Genomic DNA, 22135 nt, shown 5'->3' on the forward strand with positions numbered 1-22135 from the left:
CACACTGCTGAACAAAGTGTGTCTTTGTCCCGACCTCACCCGCTGACATGAGACCACTTGACTTCTGTTCTCTCTCTCTCTTTTCTCATCACCTCCACCTCTCTCTCTCTCTCTCTCTCTCTCTCTCTCTCTCTCTCTCTCTCTCTCTCTCTCTCTCTCTCTCTCTCTCTCTCTCCTCACAGGCCAAACCTCATTCCTGTCTGACCAATCATCCCCTTTCTGAGCATGCAACGTGTGTGTGTGTGTGTGTGTGTGTGTGTGTGTGTGTGTGTGTGTGTGTGTGTGTGTGTGTGTGTGTGTGTGTGTGTGTGTGTGTGTGTGTGTGTGTGTGTGTGTGTGTTTTGGGTGTGCTGGGCACATTCCACACAAAACACACACACATCAGGTGGAGATGCTATGACATCATCCTTTGTGTGCATGCATGCGTGTGTGTGTGTGTGTGTGTGTGTGTGTGTGTGTGTGTGTGTGTGTGTGTGTGTGTGTGACGTTCCTCGGACAGGGCCGTGGTGGCCTGAAACGTCACCCTGTAATGAATGGTGTGCAGTATGTCATCAGTGAGTGCAGTATGTCATTTACCGTACCTTTATTTGAACGACTGTCTTGACCCTTCTCCCACTTGTAACTTGGATGTGCCTAGACTGTGTGAAATGTATGGATAAATGAAGAGTTCAGATGCAAACCCCCCTAAGTGCCTTTTCAGAAAATAATCTTAATTCATTTTTATTTAATACAAAGCTATCAAAATTGCATATTTGTTTTATGTAATATAACTATTTATATGTATTATCAAGTACATGAATGTAAACCAAACCAACAACTGGGTTCTCTAAAAATATAGAAGTGCAGGTCTTCAGAAATGGAGTTAGGGGGTTGTGCATCTGAACTCTTCAAATAGATATAGATCCAGATACAGACAGATATCTGTACGTATATGCCATCTTCAATACTCTTTTGCCATGTATACTGCAGATGCTTGTAATATCGAACATAGACTTGTACAAATTTAATTCTGAAAGAAGCAGGGATGTCCTAGCTGTGTGTGTGTGTGTGTGTGTGTGTGTGTGTGTGTGTGTGTGTGTGTGTGTGTGTGTGTGTGTGTGTGTGTGTGTGTGTGTGTGTGTGTGTGTGTGTGTGTGTGTGTGTGTGTGTGTGTGTGTGTGTTTTGGGTGTGCTGGGTGTGCTGTGTGTGTGTGTGTGTGTGTGTGTGCAGTGCCTCTGCCGTCCCCCCAGACGCTGCAGGAGGTACGTGTGTGTGTGCTGTAATGTGAAGACAGGCCAATAATGCCTCTTTTCCACTGGGGGTTTTCTGGTAGGCCTACAGCTCGACAAAGCGTGACTCGGCCACTACTTTTTGCTTTTTGAATAGGCATGACACAGCTGAATTGAAAAGCAAAAAGTGGTGGCCGAGTCCCGCTGAGTCAAGCTGTAGACCTACCAGAAAACCATCAGTGGAAAAGAGGCATAAGTGTCTTTGTAACCTGGAGATGGTGCATTATCTGAAATTCAAAGCAGTGTGCAAATATGATGCAGGTGAGGAGTTTCCAAAGACCAAAACCAAAACCGGGACAACACAGCTGGTGCGCTGTGTGTGTGTGTGTGTGTGTGTGTGTGTGTGTGTGTGTGTGTGTGTGTGTGTGTGTGTGTGTGTGTGTGTGTGTGTGTGTGTGTGTGTGTGTGTGTGTGTGTGTGTGTGTGTGTGTGTGCGCGCGCGTGTGTGTGTGTGTGTGTGTGTGTGTGTGTGTGTGTGTGTGTGTGTGTGTGTGTGTGTGTGTGTGTGTGTGTGTACTGAAAAGTATTTGTGTGCGTTTACAGTGGTTTCACTGTCTTGAAAGCAATGATTCCCAATTGTGGTCTATTTGCCTGAAACACACACATTATTAGTTCAGGAGGTCTACTTCTCTCTCTCTCTCTCTCTCTCTCTCTCTCTCTCTCTCTCTCTCTCTCTCTCTCTCTCTCTCTCTCTCTCTCTCTCTCTCTCTCTCTCTCTCTCACACACACACACACACACACACACACACACACACACACACACACACACACACACACACACACACACACACACACACACACACGGTGCCATGCCAGCCAGAAATAGTGCTTCTCATTAATTTTAATGACACGTGCACAGCAGATTTAATCTTTTATGACTCTCTTAATGTGATCCTTTTTAATATTTTGTTTCTCATATGCATAAAAGGAACAAGTGATTACATTTTGGTGATGACCCGAAAAGGATCCAGGATAAAAAATAAAAAAAAAAGATTCTTCACCATTACAAGAATTTTGACATTCCAGTTCCTAACTTCACAAAAACAAGGCACAAGGACTTAGGGTATTATATAATATAGTCAAGTGTTCTTCAAAGATCTGGAACTCCTATGCACAGCCAGGTTCCAGGTGCTGGTGAAGTGCAGTTATCAGTAATCCATAGTAAACAAGAAGGATCACCGCACACTGGTGGACTTAGTTTTTGCTGTTTTTATTTAGGTGAACAACGCGTTTCGCATTGCGCTTCGTCAGGGCGTTGTTCACCTAAATAAAAACAGCAAAAACTAAGTCCACCAGTGTGCGGTGATCCTTCTTTTTTACTATGGTCAAGTGTTCTATCAAACAGCTTCCTTGGCGAGGCTGTCTGCACCCTCTGATGTTCTTTGTTGATGATCTTTTAATTACACATGACTACTGTGCTTTGCCTCGCCTTGCCACCTGTACTTATCCTTTACGCTCCATTACCTGTTTTTGTGTGTCTAATAACATTATGAAACCAGTCCTCTCTCTCTCTCTCTCTCTCTCTCTCTCTCTCTCTCTCTCTCTCTCTCTCTCTCTCTCTCTCTCTCTCTCTCTCTCTCTCTCTGTGTGTGTGTGGACTTATCTCAGATGAATGCTTCACCTAACCCTCATGATGTGTGTGTGTGTGAGTGTGTGTGTGTGTGTGTGTGTGTGTGTGTGTGTGTGTGTGTGTGTGTGTGTGTGTGTGTGTGTGTGTGTGTGTGTGTGTGAGTGTGTGTGTGTGTTTGTTCTTCCACTGGTCGCACCGGTAGTGCCAGTGCCCTCACCACTAATGATGGAAGTGTGTGTGTGTGTGTGTGTGTGTGTGTGTGTGTGTGTGTGTGTGTGTGTGTGTGTGTGTGTGTGTGTGTGTGTGTGTGTGTGTGTGTGTGTGTGTGTGTGTGTTCTTGGTCACTTTTCCCTTATAAGGAGGTATATTTGATTCATTTGGACAGAGACCGAGAGAGAGACGTGTTCACTTTTGAAGAAGAGAAAGCGTTTTAAGATAAATTCAACATGTACTTTTACTTCAATTAAGCAAACTAACCGCTTAACTTAGCGCAGCACTATGGCTCTCTGTAATGTCACAGCAATGTTGTTATGATGTAGTTAAGTATGTTCAGCAAGTGAATAGGGTCGCCGGCGACCCCTGCTGCAGTAAGAGGATACCCATGACTTTTGCATCACTGCTGAGAAACAACCCCACAACACAATTCCTCCTCCACCAAATTTCACACTGGGCATCAAAAAAGCATCAAAAAAGATGAGAACGCCTTGCATGAAGGGATCATTTTCAAAGGTGGCTGTTGCCTTCGTCAGTAATCTCATGTCATACAAAAGAAAGGAAGGACAGCACTCCTCGTACTTAAGACTTTGATTGCTTGTTACGGCATTAAAGGTGGGGTTGCAGGTTTACCAACATTCTTAATAATATGATTATGACATCCGCAACGTGATGTCATAATCAAATTATTCAGACCCCTGGTCTGAAGTAACCAGTGCTGTCCTTCCTGTCTTTTGAATTGTTTCTTATGAAATTATGATACAAATGTGGGGGATGGGATGTTTCTGACCTCCTACTTGCTGAAATACATTGGAACGCTTGTTGAAGTCGCGAGCTGGGGCAAAATCGAGGCAAACCGACTCCGTCCCATTGACAATCGTGATGTCATCACTGCAATGGCAGTGCACAGTGTCAGGGATAGTTTATGTTGCACATTACTCAGCAAGCATCATTCTATGGCAACCGTATCTCACTCATTTCGTGAAATATTCACGAAAAAAATAGATGAATTTTCGTGGTGCATTCACGTTATTGCCCGCCTTTCGTAAAGTCTTCACGAAAATAATAGATTAATTTTCACGCTGCCTATTCACTTGAATTGCCCGACTGTTGCCTAGCGACCCACTAGTTTGATGCCCTTTCGGTAGCCTACCGTCACATGGTAATCAAACATTTCAAACAAGCAATTTAGGGTTAGGTTTAGGGTCAAGGTTAGGGTTAAGGTTAGGGTTAGGGTTAGGTTTAGGGTTAAGTAGGGTTAAGATTAGGGTTAGGTTTAGGTTTAGGGGACATAAGGCGTAAGTACCGAAAGGGCGTCGAATTAGTGAGTCCCGAGTGTATCAGCAGTGTTCTGTCAGCACCCCCTCCCCGCCCCTGCAGACGTTTGGATAACCATAGCAGCAGTGGGGCAATTCAAGTGAATAGGCAGCGTGAAAATTAATCTATTATTTTTGTGAAGACTTTACGAAAGGTGGGCAATAACGTGAGTGCACCACGAAAATTACTCTATTATTTTCGTGAAGACTTTACGAAAGGCGTGAGATAGGGCTCTATGGACAAATAGAGTTAACAGAGTAACAGTTGCAAAACCGCCCGTAGACCTTTCTAAGGTGTAGTTATATTGGCATTGCCTCTTTCAAAGATGAAATGCGACCAAATGAAAAAAAACGCATGGTGTTGTTTACACCTCATTGTTTACATTGCTGACATCTTTGAGAAGTGGATATGTATTTTTGTCCCTCCATGTTTGTAGTTTGTGTGACTTGCTGGTTAGAACACTTTCAAATGGGAGGTAGCTGGCTCCTGGTTGCATATTGGGAAGCTCCTGCCGTTGGGGAGTGTGGCAGTAGCATCCAGTAGCTATGTTGTTTAGTGCCATGTCCTGTCATGTCATGTCATGTCTCAGTTTGGTAGCTCAGAAGGTCCAGATCCTTAAGCTCTCAGTGGGGCTACTACACTCCTTGTAATTTGTGTTGCAAATACATTTCTTTGTTTAGTGTGTGTGTGTGTGTGTGTGTGTGTGTGTGTGTGTGTGTGTGTGTGTGTGTGTGTGTGTGTGTGTGTGTGTGTGTGTGTGTGTGTGTGTGTGCATGTGTGTGTGTGTGCGCGTGTCCGTGTGTGTGTGCGTGCCTGTGCGTGTGTGTAGGCTGAGGGTGCGTTGATACATGCTTTTATTTTTTATTTGTATTTATTCATGTATTATAGTGCGTCAGTTTACTGGTTGAATGACCGTGTGTGTGTGTGTGTGTGTGTGTGTGTGTGTGTGTGTGTGTGTGTGTGTGTGTGTGTGTGTGTGTGTGTGTGTGTGTGTGTGTGTGTGTGTGTGTGCGCTGAGGGTGTGTTACACTGTAAAACCTTATAAGTTGAGTTTACTTACAAAAACCCAGAAAAGTGGTTGCCCTAGAAAAACTAAGTAATTATGAGTGATTAAACTTACAATCTTTTGTGACCTCAACTGTTGTATATACTCATTATATGTAAAAGTTTAAGTTAAATGTACTTAAGTCCAAATTGATTAAACCTACCATCTTCCACAGTAGTAACTGTTATCTATAGTTATTGTATGCAAAATTCCCAGTTTAATGTACTAAATTCCCAGTCGATTAAAATTACCATCATTCGTAAGATTAACTGTAATGAATTATTTTATTTAAAATTTGCAGTTAAATGTATTAAATTTTAAGTTGATCAAACTGAAAGTCTTCTGTAATATACTACCATGATCCCGCCCCTCCATTCATCACCACAAAAGAGGTAGCTACCATGTTATTGTGGCACCTCCCATTCCTCACCATGACTGAGACAACTGTGGCATGGAACCAGTCCATCACACTGCTCTCTTGTATTAATAGACCAAACTATCCATAACCACTGAGAAATTCAAGTTTCTGCAGTATGAGCAATATTATTACCATTTAATTATTGTAATCTCCTGGATGATAGTACATTAACCAGTGTGCATAGAATACTCTAGTTGAGCATAATTAGACAATCCTGATATGTCAAGTAAGCAACACACCAAAAAGGATACCTGCTACCACAATACTCACTACCAACTAAATACCTAGCTAGCCAACAAACCAGTCCACCAGCCAACCAAAAGAGTCAGTTGTCAGCTAGCCAGCCAAAGAGCCGGCTAACCAACTAACACTCAGTTAGTCAGCCAACTAACCAACAAACAAGTCAGTTGTATGGCTAGCCAGCTAACAAACCAGCCATACAGTCAACCAAAAGAGTCAGTTAGCCAGCCAACCAGCTGGCCAACAAACAGTCAGTTGGTCGGTCAGTTAGCTCACTAACCAACAAGCCGGACAGAGAGCCAGCGAACCCAGTCATTTAGGCAAGCAACTCAAGCATTGTGACAGTCTGAGTTTTTATAGAGGTGAAAGTTAACCATGTGACCAGAGTAATCAGGCATGTGGCAGCTGCAGGTAGTAATTCAATGAACTTGTAACAGTCCTATGTACTCAAGTGAGGGCAGGTACTAATTGACAGGTTGATTGGGCACTACCATTGTTCCTGGTTGATGGTAGGCAATGTCAATTATGTCATGCAGCATTTGACTTTCAATTGTGCAATGGCACTTCACAAGATAGCCTAATTTTACTAGGTGGCAATATTCTGATTTAAAATTGGATGCTGCAGCGTGGCCATATTGTCAGTTGAAATTTGAAACGATCTGTTAACATGAAACACACTGCAGGAACACATTCAACTGCCCACATCTGGGTAGAGGCCAGTTGGTGCAGCCTGAAGAAAAAGAGGCGGGGTCATAACCAAAACTTATGAATTTAATCCATTCAACTAAAACATATTCATCTGAACAACTATTTCCTCAAATAAGTTGTCAATACTCAGTATTCTTCAGAAATGCCATCAAACTTCTATTTTTTAGTGCATTTTAATTAGTCTTGGTAAGTACATTTGATGTCTGGGTTTACAGTGTAATACATGTTTTTATTTGTATTTATTCATGTAATGTAGTGTGTCAGTTTACTGGTTGTAGAGTGACCATGTGTTTGTGTGTGTGTGTGTGTGTGTGTGTGTGTGTGTGTGTGTGTGTGTGTGTGTGTGTGTGTGTGTGTGTGTGTGTGTGTGTGTGTGTGTGTGTGCGTGTGTGTGTGTGTGTGTGTGTGGGCTGAGGGTGTGTTCATGTGTGCGTTCTGGAGGTGTGGTACACTGTTGTCTAACCACAGATGCAAAATGGAAAAAAGTCAGTGACGTTTCTGTACACATTGAACTCACACACACTCAGACAAACACACACACACACCCCTGACCCGTTGGACAACATTATTACATAAACACAGGCACTGATGACCAAAACACACATTCCCACACAGATCAGGTCTCAGACAGACAGCAGACAGCAACAGAATGAGTATGTGTAGGGTTCTATACGCGGCATCGGTACTACTTTTCTGCACTTCAGGTAAGGTCTGTTATGTGTGTGTTTGTGTGTGTTTTGGTGAGGGGGGGGGGGTGATATGTGTGAGAGCAAAATGGGTTATAGTCTTATGAAATTCAGGCAGCAGTCCACTCTTAAAAGAATGTTGTAGGCCTATTAGATAGCGAGAGTATGCGATGAGACATGTTTTATTACATTCATCATTCTATTGTATTAGCAAAAGAATCTGATGAGAAATGTTTTTGTATGAGAGTTTTATTGGGGTGTAAATTGTAAAAAAAAAAAAAAAAAGTCTTTTTAGATGAATTGTGACTGTGAGAGTGTGCTCTTCAGGCTAGCTGAGTTATACTGATGTTTTACTCTGGGTATCGCGAGGGCAACTCTCTCCTGAGAATTTGGCCTGTCAAGTCGGTGCCGTAGAAGCGAGCTGGTTGATTCCTCTACGGGAGATGGGCTGCCTTAGCCAGGCCGTAGCCTCCTAGTGACACCTTCAGCGTTGCTTCTAGTCAGGCCAGGAACAATACAAGTACACTGTAAAAGATTTCAAGCTGAAATTTACAGCTAATTGATGGGGAATAATTGCCAGCAAATTGTTTTAAATTTACAACAAATTGCAGAAAAAAAACAGTTGCCAGCAAGTCGTTTAAAATTACAACACTGTTCCGTTTTCAAAACTACTCTGACCATGGCACATGTCCTGCCCCCTCATCCGCCCGCCTCCTCCCGCCTCCACCCCCGCTGCCCGCCTCCATGTCTGAGATGCCTTCAACATAGTATCGTCCCCATCCTCCACCATGACTGAGATAGCATGGTACCATAATGCCACTCTGCTCTAAGCATATACGTCTACAAGTTCAGCCTTGCATGGGTGAGGCACAAATAATAAATCACTCAGCATAGTGCTGTCACAGTGACAGTGATAGTTTCCTCAAGAGGACTTTCATTTATCAAGTCATCTCAAAGGGGGGTTCAAAAACAGTCACAATAAGGACTGTATGGATATGCATTTGTCAATCCAATCAAGTGGCCTAAATTTAATATTATGCAAAAAACACCATAAAACATGCTATGCTACAAGATGGCTCTCAAAAGATGAAACAACCCAACCAGTTAACCTGTCAGGCAGCCAACCAGTTAACCGGCCAGGTAGCCAACTGGCCTTGACAGACTGGCTGGTTGACTGACCAGCTGCCTGTCCGATTCACTGGCTGGTTGACTGGCTAAACCAGCCAGGCAGCCAGTCAACCGGACAGGCAGCTGGCCAGTCAACAAGCAAGGCAGCAAGCCAGTCAACTGACCAGGCGGACAGGCTGTCAGTCAACCTGCCAGGCAGCTAGCTGGTCAACTGGCACTATGCTGTCAGCCACCCTGTCAACAAACCAACCACTCATCTAGTCGGCTAATCAATTGATTGCCAATACCAGTGAGCGCCAGTGAGTCAGGCGCTATGCTGTGCCATTCAGACAAGCAACCAAAGCAGTGTGACAGTCCAGGTTTATATAGTGGGGCAAGTGAACCATGTGACCAGAGTAATCAGGCATTGGGCAGGTGCTGGCAATCATTGAATCACGGCATGAAAGTGATTAGTAATAAAGTGAGGCAAGGCACTAATTGACAGATTGGTTAGGTATAGAGTGTGACAACAGAGTAACAAGAGAGATCTGTATAAAAAAGCAAACAAGTTCCTAGAATGTTCCATTCATTGATGCTCCTGCTCTAGAACTACAGTTTAAAAACAGACTGGGCTCCTTCTAAGATAGTGTTTAAAAAAGTATAAGGATATTCTTAAATGGATTGGTTTTGGCCCTTGTTTAATGCACATATCAAAACTTCAGTTCCAAAAAGTTTTCATTCTGATCCATGTTTATAAGTAAACATTCCATATATATGTGGAATTGTCTACACAGTGGTTGGACAAAATAACTGAAACACCTGTCCTTTTAATGTGTGGGAAGTTTCATGGCTCAAGTGGGCCAGCCTGTTGGCCAATCTTCATTAATTGCACATTGCACCAGTAAGGTGAAGTTGAGTTGAAGTGCTGGTGAAAAGTTACCAGCTAATTGTTGTAAAATTACAACAATTTTGCTGGCAAAAAAAGTTGCTAGCTCATTGGTGTGAAATTAAATTAAATTGCTGGTGAAAAGTTGCCAGCTCATTGAAGTAAAATTAAAGCAAATTGCTGGCAAAAAAAAGTTGCCAGCTCATTGGTGTGAAATTAAATTAAATTGCTGGTGAAAAGTTGCCAGCTCATTGAAGTAAAATTAAAGCAAATTGCTGGCAATAAAATGTTGCCAGCTAATTGTTGTAAAATTACAACAAATTTGCTGGCAAAAAAGTTGCCAGCTCATTAGTGTGAAATTAAATTAAATTGCTGGTGGAAAGTTGCCAGCTCATTGAAGTAAAATTAAAGCAAATTGCATGCAATAAAAAGTTGCCAGCTAATTGTTGTAAAATTACAACAAATTTGCTGGCAAAAAAGTTGCCAGCTCATTAGTGTGAAATTAAATTAAATTGCTGGTGAAAAGTTGCCAGCTCATTGAAGTAAAATTAAAGCAAATTGCATGCAATAAAAAGTTGCCAGCTAATTGTTGTAAAATTACAACAAATTTGCTGGCAAAAAAGTTGCCAGCTCATTGGTGTGAAATTAAATTAAACTGCTGGTGAAAAGTTGCCAGCTCATTGAAGTAAAATTAAAGCAAATTGCTGGCAATAAAAAGTTGCCAGCTAATTGTTGTAAAATTACACCAAATTGCTAGCAACAAGTTGTCAGCTAATTGTTGTGTTCTTCCAACGCAAACACTGGAAACTTCACAACATACAGTCTTTGAAAATAATGGTCCTGGGCCATTCCATTCCTTCTCATGGGATTTTGAGATATATTCTGTTGCCGAAGCCATCAAAAAGCCAAATTGAACCACAGGGGGGCTGCCACACCTGAGCATCGTTTATGCTCTATGACCTGCCCATCGTCTGTATAAATGGACAAACCATCATTGGCTTCTCCCATGCCCTTTTAGCAGAGAGAAGCCCGTTTTGAATTGCACTGAGCTGAAATTAGCACACCTGGACGTCATTTACAATCAGCTGGCTCATGACCAAAGAAGGTAGATTGGGTAAGCAGTATCACTCAATGGAAAATGCATTGGCCACAGTGTAGTAGTTGGGGGCAGTCGTGGCTCAGTGGTTAGAGCACTGGGTTGGCAACCCAAGGGTTCCCGATTCAATGCCCGACCGGACCGCAGCTGAAGTGCCCTTGAGCAAGGCACCTAACCCCCACACAGCTCCCCGGGCGCCACTCAGCAGGTAGCCCACTGCTACGGACTAGTGTGTGTACTTCAATGTGATTCACTTGCCCAAATGGGATAAATGGAGAGAAAGAATTTCCCTTAGGGGACCAAAATTGTCTCCAATCCAAATAGGCTCCTATTGTCTTGGTAGTACAAGGTGTTGCTTTAATGCCATAGAACTAATACATTTATGCTTAATGACATGGTGCACATGGTCAGTGTGTGCTATGCTATGATGCATAAAATTTGTACTCCACAAAATCGGTGGAAAGAGAATACCTGGTTGTCAGTACTCAGTTTGTGGCCAAATATACTGCAGGTGTCAATCAGGATTAATTGTGGGGGATAATTAAGGACAGGTGACAAACATTCACTATTGTATCCTATGACCTGTTCCACACTTTACCATGCTTCCAATTTGACCATGGAAGAAGAAAATTGGACTCCCCTTGCTATCATTCCGTACTACGCTCCGATGATGTCTGTAAACCCTCCTATGTCTACCTCCTTGCTCATGACCAGGTGTGTGCGATTGAAGAGTTCAAATCAGTTCAAATCCTCTCCACCTCTATCAGGCCTGTATGCATGTTTTAAAAGCATCCAATCAGAATGTGACCTGAGCTCCATAATTTCTGCATGTGGCTTTGCATACATTTGCATTAGGACAGCAGCCCTGACAAAACAGATCTTTACAACAGTATGATGTAAAAAGTATTATGTGCTGCTGTACATTTACAATTGTGAATTGTACTCTATATGATATCCCACAATGCATTGCACATTACAACAGTGAATAGTAAACTGGTATATACATCTTCTTGATGTAGAATTCTAATGTGAAATCACGACAATCTTTTACAGTGTATCGTTTCTGAGCTCCGGAAAAATGGGGAACTCCTCCCACTTTGTCGGGAAGCAAACAACCAGTAGCAAACCAAGGGCAGCGGGTCTTCCATGCCGTTTGGGAAATGTTAATTGTTATGCTCTTGGTCAGACCAAGTCTCGAAGAGATTTGAAAGCCAATCACAAACAGGCTAGGAGTGACGAGCTTGGCTATCCTAAATGCAACTTTCTTTGAGAAGTTGGTCTGGCTGGGTAAAAGACGTTTTTTTGTGGGCTCAGACGTCAGGTGGCGCAACGGCATGTGGCCCCTTAATGCACGCTGTACCTTGAGTGTCACGCTGTAATAGTCATTGAAAAGTTAAGTACTATAGTACTACACTATTATTATGACATAACACAGGGCCTTTAGTAATGCACCACGACTTGGTCATTGCCATTCTGGTAACAGCAAAATTATAACGCTGTGTCTGAACGGGCTAATGCCCATAAATTAATTAGTAATTGGTGTTTGATATGCTGCAATGAATATGCTTCTTAATTAGTCCACTAAAAGCAGACAAACAAACAAAAGATCCATACAATAGTGGCACTGGCTGCTGTTGTGCTGCCGTGACATGTACTACTGAGATGTCACTAACTCATACTGTCATTGTCATTCAACCCATACCTCTGAAGGAGATGTACTGTTAGAGGACTTGGAATTTGGTCAGCCCATTTCTAAGAGGGAGATTTCTGGTTTGCAGGGTGTGTCTGCATTGCGTTAATGACATGCCTCCGTAGGCTACTGGTTGAGGTGCATCATTGCCCTAGCCACGGCCCATCCAGATGTTGGAAGTGATTAGTCCCCTATCCCATTACAATACATTTAGTGATGGGATTTTCGGCTCTTCTTTGAGATGTGTTTCTATTGGCTCTTCGTACTATGGAGAGCCGGCTCTTTCGGCTCCCAAACGGTTCCCTATATATATGTTTACATAATTAATACATTAAAAGTTTTCATTTTATTTTACAACATTTTGTTTCATTATTGACATTGTGAAGCACTTTGGGCAGTGTATAGTGTGTAAAAGCCTTAATGAACAACACTTTTATCATAATCAGTCGTTAATCATGACCCAACATACCCAAATACAAAGTAAATTAAAAAGTTATTAATACATACTATTCATTTCTGATCGCAGTGAGTGTGTCTGTAACACCTGCTTTATCCACTGGAACTTTTAGAGGATACACACAATGAGAGTTAGGGGGAGAGAAGGACAAAACAAACAAAAGAACAAAAACGGCTCCCAAAAATAATCCCATAACGGCTCCCATTGCAGAGCAGGTTCCTGTCGTTCACTTCAAAGAGCCGGCTCTTAGAGCCGAACGGCTCGCCACCAGCACACACTATTACATTACAATACAATACAATACAACACAATACAATATCTTTTATTTGTCATTGTGACGAGCACAACGAAATTGAGAATTCCTTGTTAAAGCAATAATAGAAATAAAAATAAAATGAAAAAGAATTGTATATGTATAAAAACTATGCTTTGGAAGCATAATTAAGTTCTGTAATGGCCACTGGGTAGAAACTGTTTTTATTTTATTACATTACATTTTATTGATTTTGGCAGACACTTTTTAACCAAACGCCTTACAATCGAAGCCATAACCATAGGCGACGTCACTAGTAGAAACAAAGTGCAGAGGAAATTTGACATTTGAAATGTTTCAGTGTGCCTGACCAGTCCTCCTCCTGAAGTGAACCTTTGTGTGTGCTCTGGCCAGAGAATAAGAAGCAGTAACACTTGTTTTTACTGTGTGTGCGTGTGTGCGTGCGTGCGTGCGTGCGTGCGTGCGTGCGTGCGTGCGTGCGTGCGTGCGTGCGTGCGTGCGTGCGTGCGTGCGTACGTGTGTGTGTGTGTGTGTGTGTGCGTGCGTGCGTGCGTGAGTGCTTAGTTAAGGGTGTAGTCATAATTAGACAATGATCCTCTCTGAGCTGCTTTGTTGCATCACAAACTGTTGGAGGAATATGTAACAAATAATGTGCGGATTTGACAGTACGGGACCATAAACACACACACGCGCACGCACACCATAGACACTTAAAATGTAATGCAGCTGAGACTGTTGTGTGACGCTATGCTCTCTTTTTCAGGTGTGTCGGCGCAGCTAGATGGTGAGTTACTATGTCACTTCCTCTCTGTGTGGTGTTACTTCCTATCTGTATGACGTCACACCCTCTGTGTATGATGTCACACCCTCTCTGTGTGATGTCACCATAGAAATATACAGCATAAATAGGAAGCCTAAATCACACAGCTCCATGGCGCCAAGATCCATAACACGAAACGAATATCAGTCCAGAAATGCAGTTTTAAAGGGACAGTTTGGTCAATTTCAACATGCATTGTATTGCTCACGCTACCCTTGACTTGTCAGTACCTGGTGATGCCACATTTTTCGGCTCAGCCCTTTCCGAGATATGAGCAATTCTAATGGGGGCAGCGTTTGTTTACATTTTTTAAAAATGAAACATAGGCCAACTCCAAATATTTTCCCAAAAGGTACTGCTGTTTGCTAGTTGTCTGCTGATGTTTTATAACCTTTTGGATGTTTTGGGAATAAATAAAAATGTTTTTTTGAAATGTAAACAAAGAGCTGCCCCCATTACAATGACCAGGATCTCGGAAACAGCTGAAGAAGAAGAAAAAAAAATCTCAGGCACTGACAAGTCCAGGGTAGTGTGAGCATTACAGCTGCATGTTGAAATTGACCAAACTGTCCCTTTAAGTCAAGTGTTGAATTAGCACTTTAATTCCTTATTGTGTGTATATTAGCTGCAGTAAAAACAATAACAACAGCATGACGAGCCTCTGTTGTCTGTCATCCCGACCATGCAATCTAAACTGAAGGTAGCATTTGGCTCCCTATTCACAAAGCTTTCTGTTAGCCTGATAAACCAGCCTAAATGTGAGATTGGATGTGTAATTTAGTCTGGCCCCCGATGCGTAGTACATCCGAAGAGTGTTGATGAGAACAACCCGTTGTCTTTCAAACCGTGCCTGTGCCTATAGGCCGGCGCTCTGGCCAATCTTTCTCGTTCATGTGTTTCCCAAAGTGCGAGCTTCGTCGTCACTCCCTCAGCCCGCCCACTTTGATTCAAACAAATCTCTGCCTTGTGATTGGTTTGCCAGATTCTTGGCAAGCCTGGCAGACCACTAAAACGATGCGAGGCCAGACCCACTCGCAGCCAAAACATTTTGGCGTCCAGCGGGTGGCGCTGGTTTACTAGGCTATTCTACTGTGGGCTCCTGTGGAAATGTTGTCGCCAGGCTTGTACGAAATTTCGAATGGAAAGAATTTCCATTCAAAGTAATGCCATAATACGAACACTAGGTGGTGGTGTTCTATGTACTTTCAATGGGTGGTGTAGCTTAAATTCAAAGAAATTCAAGGTAATGGCACCACCTAGTGTTCGTATTATGCCATTATTTTGAATTGAAATTCTTTCCATTCGGAATTTCGTACAAGCCTGGTTGTCGTCATATTGAATGAAGAATAGCGACCACCAGCTCTATCTGAGGGAGTAGATAGAGGATGCATCGCTCATATGTTGCATGTAATTAACCATACCAACCGGTTCAACCTTGGAAGGTGTAATGTCATTGCATTCCCCTACCCCCATGTTGCATTAAATTACTAACCGGTTTAACCTTGGACGGTGAAATGCCATTGCAATTTCCCTTCACACTTTTGATTGTATGGTATTTGGCAACCGAACAGAAGGGCTTACATGCTGCATTGTGTGTTGCCTTGATGAGTATGAATCTGGGCAGGGAGAATCTTGCCTGTGGTTAACTTCTATTTTTTTTTTAATGATATAGGACACAGTTTTGTTTCATTTGAATTCATATTGTTTTATTTTATTATTTAGTTTATTGGTTTTGGCAACTTCACTCGACCTGTGCTTGTGGCCTCGCACTTCCCTGATGGCACACACACACACACACACACACACACACACACATACACACACACACACACACACACACACACACACACACACACACACACACACACACACACACACACACACACACACACACACACACACACACACAAACATTGACCTTATATGACTGTTCTCCTGTAGTGTGCGGGCAAGCTCCCCTGAACACCAAGATAGTGGGCGGTGCGGATGCTCCAGAAGGGGCGTGGCCTTGGCAGGCCAGCCTACATCACACTTCATTCGGTGGCCACTTCTGCGGAGGATCCCTCATCAACAGCGAATGGGTGCTGACCGCCGCCCACTGCTTCACCAGGTGAGATAACACACAACTGCACACACAACAAAATTGCATTTATGCCTCACCCTCGCAAGGGGGCAACCCCCCAATGGTGCCCCATGGTGGGAGCAATGCGACGGGACGGTGCCATACACAGGGTACCCTAGTCATGGAGGAGGATGGGGGAGAGCACTGGAAGTCTGATGCCCTAACCGCTTACCCATAACTTTGTAAACAATACAAAGCTTTAAGTGTCGATTTGCAGGGGTGGATTGTGACTCCTGTGCCCCTGGGCCCTGAGAGACAGAAAAGTGTCGCTAGTTTCCAGAAAGTTTCCTGCCCGGATGATGTTGGGGGTTGGAGGATTTTTCCCCTGAGAAAAACAGGGCCCCCTTGGCTCTTGGGCCTCTGGACCCGGGCCCGGTAGGCCCATGCAGAAATCCATTGTTGTCAATATGTTATCGGCCTTCATGTTCATTTAATGTGTGTATCAATGTCATCATATTGATAGTGTCAGCGTTGATAGTTGTCGATATGTTAAGGACCCCCGTGTCGACATCTTGAGGACATAAATGGCGATGTGTTAAGGATTTAAGCGGTGATATGTTAAGGGCCTAATTGTGTGATAAATTACATTGTGTAAAAGATTATTGACATGTTAAGGGCTTATATGTAGATATGTTAAGCTTTAATGTCGATATCTCAAGACACTATAGGCTCTTTTCCACTGCCGGTTTTCTGGTAGGCCTACAGCTCGACACAGCGCGACTCGCCCGCCACTTTTTGCTTTTTATTTCGATTGGGCACGACACACTGTCGCACTGTGTTGCTGTAGGCCTACCGCAATACCGGCTGTGGAAAAGAGCCTTAAGTCTATATTAAAGGCTTACATTATATTACTGTAAGAGCTTTTCAGCAGTGTGTGATGTCGCATGAAAAAGGCCCATATACCGGACTTTGTCCTTCAAGTGGCTCTCCCTCTGCCTCCGTAGCGTTACCACCTCAGGCCTGACGATCTACCTCGGTCGACAGTCTCAGGAGGGCAGCAACGCCAACGAGGTTTCCGTGGGCGTTTCTGAGATCATCAACCACGCCGATTACAACTCCAACACCCAGGAAAACGACATCTCTCTCCTCCGCCTTGCGTCCACCGTAACTTTCACCAACTACGTCCGGCCTGTCTGCCTGGCCGCGTCCGGCAGCACCTACGACGGCGGTGCCAACGTCTGGGTCACGGGATGGGGCACCATCGGATCTGGAGGTCAGTTTGTGACATTGATGTTTGATATATGTGTAGCATGTGTAACGTGTGTGTGTGTGTGTGTGTGTGTGTGTGTGTGTGTGTGTGTGTGTGTGTGTGTGTGTGTGTGTGTGTGTGTGTGTGTGTGTGTGTGTGTGTGTGTGTGTGTGTGTGTGTGTGTGTGCTGTGCGCACGTATGTGTGTGCGTGCGTGTGTGTGTGAGTGTGTGTGTGAGTGTGTGTGTGTGTGTGTGTGTGTGTGTGTGTGTGTGTATGTGTGTGTGTGTGTGTGGTGTGTGTGTGTGTGTGTGTGTGTGTGTGTGTGTGTGTGTGTGTGTGTGTGTGTGTGTGTGTGTGTGTGTGTGTGTGTAACATTTATGTCCATATGTACATATTATGAATTGTGGACATAAATAAAGTAGTTAATATGTGTGTGTGTGTGTGTGTGTGTGTGTGTGTGTGTGTGTGTGTGTGTGTGTGTGTGTGTGTGTGTGTGTGTGTGTGTGTGTGTGTGTGTGTGTGTGTGTAGTGCCTCTGCCGTCCCCCCAGACGCTGCAGGAGGTGGAGGTGCCGGTGGTCAGCGAGAGCTCTTGCAGCAGCAAGTACTCCCCTCAGGGCATCAGCATCTCCGCCAACATGCTCTGCGCAGGCCTGGACGCCGGCGGCAAAGACTCATGCCAGGTAGATACACACGCACACAGACACATACACACACACACACACACTAACACAGAGACAGGCCTGGACGCCGGCGGCAAAGACTCATGCCAGGTAGATACACACGCACACACACACACACACACAGACATGCACACACATACAAACACACACACACACTAACACAGAGACAGGACTGGACACGTGCAGCAAAGACTCGTGCCAGGTAGATACACACGCATGCTCACACACACACACACACACACACACACATACAAACACACACACACACACTAACACACACACACACACACACACACACACACACACACACATACAAACACACACACACACACTAACACACACACACACACGCAGGCCTGGACACGGGCGGTGAAGTCTGATGCCAGGTAGATACAAACACACTTGCACGCACACACACACAGGACTGGACACAACCCATTGTGTCCTGCAGATACACATATGCTGCATTAAGGTTCTTGGCATTTGAGCTGTTTTATTAAAAATGTGGGTATGTTGGAGCTGAATGAACACATCCTTGTGCAAAATGAAGGTGCTAGCTTTTAAATGCTAGGCCGAAACGTCTGTCTGTCTGCCATGCTAACCCAGTATTAAAACTGCAAGAAACTGATCCGGGAGTGCGGCTTTTTTACTATACATGAACTTTGCTGTTTGCTCGCACCCAAAGACCTTGTATGAAATTGGAGTTGAGCGCACTTTCTCTACTAAAACCCTTGATTTTATAACATCATGTTCTACTCTGCCCTGTAACGTGTGTGTCATTTGGAGCTCTGCCGAAAATATTCGGTTTGGTTATATCCATGAGACGACTTATGAACCATATTTTGCAGGCTCAACATGTGGTTTTTGAATTCATTACGGTACGCAACCACTCATAACGCGTAGGCGAATTGCTTGTTTGGAAAATTTTCAGTTTTGCAAGTAATACAGTTGCTGAAAGACTGGTAAAGGCGGATGCTCGTGACGTGCGCAGTGTGTGTGTCCCTATAGTGTGTGTGTATATATCCTTAGCATGTGTGTGTGTGCGCGTGTCCCTATGTGTGTGTGTGTAGGGTGACTCGGGTGGCCCCCTGGTGGCCAAGAACAGCACTTTGTGGGTGCAGGCTGGCGTGGTGAGCTTCGGTATCGGCTGTGCCCTGGCCGAGTATCCTGGCGTCTATGCCCGCGTCTCCCAGTACCAGAGCTGGATCACGGAAAAGGTCGGAACCACCAACGCCCCCGGCTTCGTCAGCGTGGCGGCGGACAGCAGCAGCAGCACCACCAACGCTGCGGCAACCAGGAGCCAGCTGACGGGGCTGCTCTCGGCTCTGTGCCTGACAGTCCTCCCTCTCCTCCTCTCCCTCCTCCTCCTCTCCTAGTACATCTATTCCTCCTCCCTCTCCTCTCTCTTCTCCTCCTATCCTAATACATCTATTCCTCCTTCTCCTCCCTTTCTTCTCCTCCCTCTCTTCTTCTTTCTTCTCCCTCCTCTCCTCCTCTGATATTGCATTCAACACCTCCTCTCCTCTCTGGCTCCTTCTTCTCCTTGCTGTGCTTTACATTTCTCCCTCTTCTCTCCTCTCCTCTCCTGATACTCCTCTTAGGCCTAACGTATGTTATAAAAATACTGACTGGTTTTCAGTTCAGTTCATGTTTTTTTGTTGGTCGGTACTGTGTATAAAGAACAAGAGTTACTGTATAGTATACTACTCCTGTTGAAGTATGCAGTGTACTACTCCACCTCCATTGATTTTCTGTATACAATGCTCTCTTACTAATGAAGCATACTGCTGCACTAATCCTATTGAATACAGTATACGGTGCCACTCTAACTGAGTTGCTGTATATATAACACTGAGGGACGGGCTTGGGTTTGGGACTTGACCCAGGTCGGATTCGAACCCGGGTCCCTATGATCATGCAAGCCCATATATGGCCTATGGCAGTGTTTCTCAACTGGTGGGTCGCGGAGGGGTCATGGGTGGGTCGCAATTCTAAAAAAAAAATCCAACTTTTCCTGCAACAATTTACACTTTTATTTTGATAGGCTAGTGAACTCTGTGTCGTCTGTTGTCAACAGATACAATCTGAATGTTTATGTGAGATAGATAGCGTGCAACCAGTCATTCGACTCTTGGTTACATTTTGAGAATTGCATTGAATTGACTTGAACGTTAAAAAAATTGGGTCGCAACCGAATGAGAGTGGAAAATGGTGGGTCCCAAGACTGTTCCAGTTGAGAACCACTGGCCTACGGTATACAGTATGGACGAGTGCCTTAGCGTGCTGCACCACAACACCCTGACCACTAATGCCTCCTCTACTGGAGTGCATACTACTGCACTCCACTGAAGTATACGATGACGTACAGTACTATAGCCTGTATGCTATGCCACTTATTTATTGTTCGATTGATTGATTGATGGTGTTTCCATATTGATGATGATGATGCACTTGTAGACATGTTGTTTTTTTCAGTATGTAATGACGTGTGTGTGTGTGTGTGTGTGTGTGTGTGTGTGTGTGTGTGTGTGTGTGTGTGTGTGTGTGTGTGTGTGTGTGTGTGTGTGTGTGTGTGTGTGTGTGTGTTTAGAAAATGCATGTGTGTGAGTGTATGCGTGCGCGCGCGTGTGTATGTGTGTGTGTGTGCAGCGTCCAAGGCTGCATCTTATTTTTTTACTGTACCGTTTACGGTGTTCTAAGGATGTAAGGGAAGGGAGGTGTTGTCATAAGAGGGATGAACTCTAGTGAATCCTAATTAATTAACAATTGCACTTCATTCCTCTCTCTCTGCTCTCTGTCTATCTGTCATGAAAGCGAAAGCCCAACTGGGAAATTCCAACTCCCATTGTCATTGTGACACAGCACTCCATAGCACACAAGTGTCCACAGCCCATTGCATTTATGCCTCATCCGTGCAAGGGAGCAGTGCTGTGGGACAGTAGCATGCTCAGGGTCAGTCATGGAGGAGGATGAGGGAGAGCACTGATTAATTATTTCCCCCACCAACCTGGCGGGTCAGGAGTCGAACCGGCAACCTTTGGGCTACAAGTCTGACGCCCTAACTGCTTACTCATGACTGCCCTTAATGTCATGTCAGTCATCATATGAATGTTTCTGTCTATCTCCATATCACTCTATCTATTTATCTATCTATCTACCTCAATCTCTCTCTATATACTGTATATGTAGGCAACTGTGGCCTAGTGGTTAGAGCACTGATTCTCAAACTGTGGGCTGGGGCCCACTGGTGGGCCCTGAAGGTATTCCAAGTGGGCCTTGAAATCACTTTCTTAATTTTTTTTGTGTGTGTTGCTGTTGATTTATTTGCATTTTTTTTGTTTATTGGATCAGACAAGGGCCCTCGAACATTTGTGAAAATTTTAAATGGGCCCCAAGTTGGAAAAGGTTGGGAACCCCTGGGCTAGAGAGTTGGTCTTTCAATCTAGGGGTTGCCGGTTCGAATCCTCCCTGACCTCTCCCTACATCTCCATCCATGGCTGAAGTGCCCTTGAACAAGGCACCTAACCCCACATTGCTCCAGGGACTGTAACCAATACCCTGAAAAATAATAACTGTAAGTCGCTTTGAATAAATGAAAGCATCCGCTAAGTGCAATGTAATGTAATAATATATCTATCTGTCATGTGAATCCTCATTCTGTATGAATATTTTCCTCTCCATATTAAAGACTAATCAGCACATGTGTGTGTCTGTTTTCTCGTTCTCTCATTCTCTCTCTCTCTCTCTCTCTCTCTCTCTCTCTCTCTCTCTCTCTCTCTCTCTCTGTGTGTCTTGTGTGTGTGCGTGTGAATAATACTCTTCAGCGTATCTTCCTCATTTGGTAAAGTGGAAAAGCTAATGTGCTGTATAAATACCGTAAATTCATGTACATGTACTAGCGTTGTAGTTTCACCAGTAAAAGTACTTGTGTTTTACACCTATGGCATAATGAGGTATGGCAACCTGCTCCCAACACTGTATAAAAGGATGTGTAGTGTTGAAGTGACTGCCACCTAGTGGTGATTTTTTTGTATTGCAGCCTTTTTACAGTATTTCTCAATTGGTTTTGTACATTTCTCGAATCTCTCTTGCAATTTGCAAAACACAATATTAATTCTCAAAACAGCTTCAACAAATGGCAAAACACGGTGGATAACCTGCAAAACCGAGTCTCTTGCTCAAAACCCTTATTTGTCTTTCAAAAACCAAGTTTTTGTGTTAATGAACGTATCAGCGCCAGCAGAATGGTTAGTCATTGTGTCATAGTGTATGGACAAGCTAGTCAAATCAATTTCTCATGTTGTCAATTGAATAGTACACTCTTGAGGATCTTTTCTGAAGCGAA

At 43.9% G+C, this 22135-nt stretch overlaps 1 protein-coding gene across 1 annotated transcript; it reads left to right on the forward strand.

The window, feature by feature from the left end:
* The first annotated feature begins 7378 nt into the window (after positions 1-7378).
* Positions 7379-21489, forward strand: LOC134466781 (trypsin-1-like). Its single transcript, XM_063220658.1, has 6 exons — positions 7379-7484; positions 13740-13760; positions 15738-15906; positions 16863-17131; positions 17639-17790; positions 18861-21489. Exons 1-6 carry the CDS (start codon positions 7430-7432, stop codon positions 19164-19166), a joined length of 972 nt encoding a protein of 323 aa, XP_063076728.1. The 5' UTR covers positions 7379-7429; the 3' UTR covers positions 19167-21489.
* The last annotated feature ends 646 nt before the right edge of the window (positions 21490-22135 follow it).

Source organism: Engraulis encrasicolus, chromosome 17 (assembly GCF_034702125.1).
Source record: "Engraulis encrasicolus isolate BLACKSEA-1 chromosome 17, IST_EnEncr_1.0, whole genome shotgun sequence".
Lineage (NCBI taxonomy): Eukaryota > Metazoa > Chordata > Actinopteri > Clupeiformes > Engraulidae > Engraulis > Engraulis encrasicolus.

Excerpts from the sequence above, each read along its gene's own strand:
- LOC134466781 (XM_063220658.1), top strand. The coding sequence starts at position 7,430 with ATGAGTATGTGTAGGGTTCTATACGCGGCATCGGTACTACTTTTCTGC. Across the intron at positions 7,485-13,739 it reads ACTACTTTTCTGCACTTCAG|GTGTGTCGGCGCAGCTAGAT; the intron begins GTAAGGTCTGTT and ends TCTCTTTTTCAG. Across the intron at positions 13,761-15,737 it reads TGTGTCGGCGCAGCTAGATG|TGTGCGGGCAAGCTCCCCTG; the intron begins GTGAGTTACTAT and ends GTTCTCCTGTAG.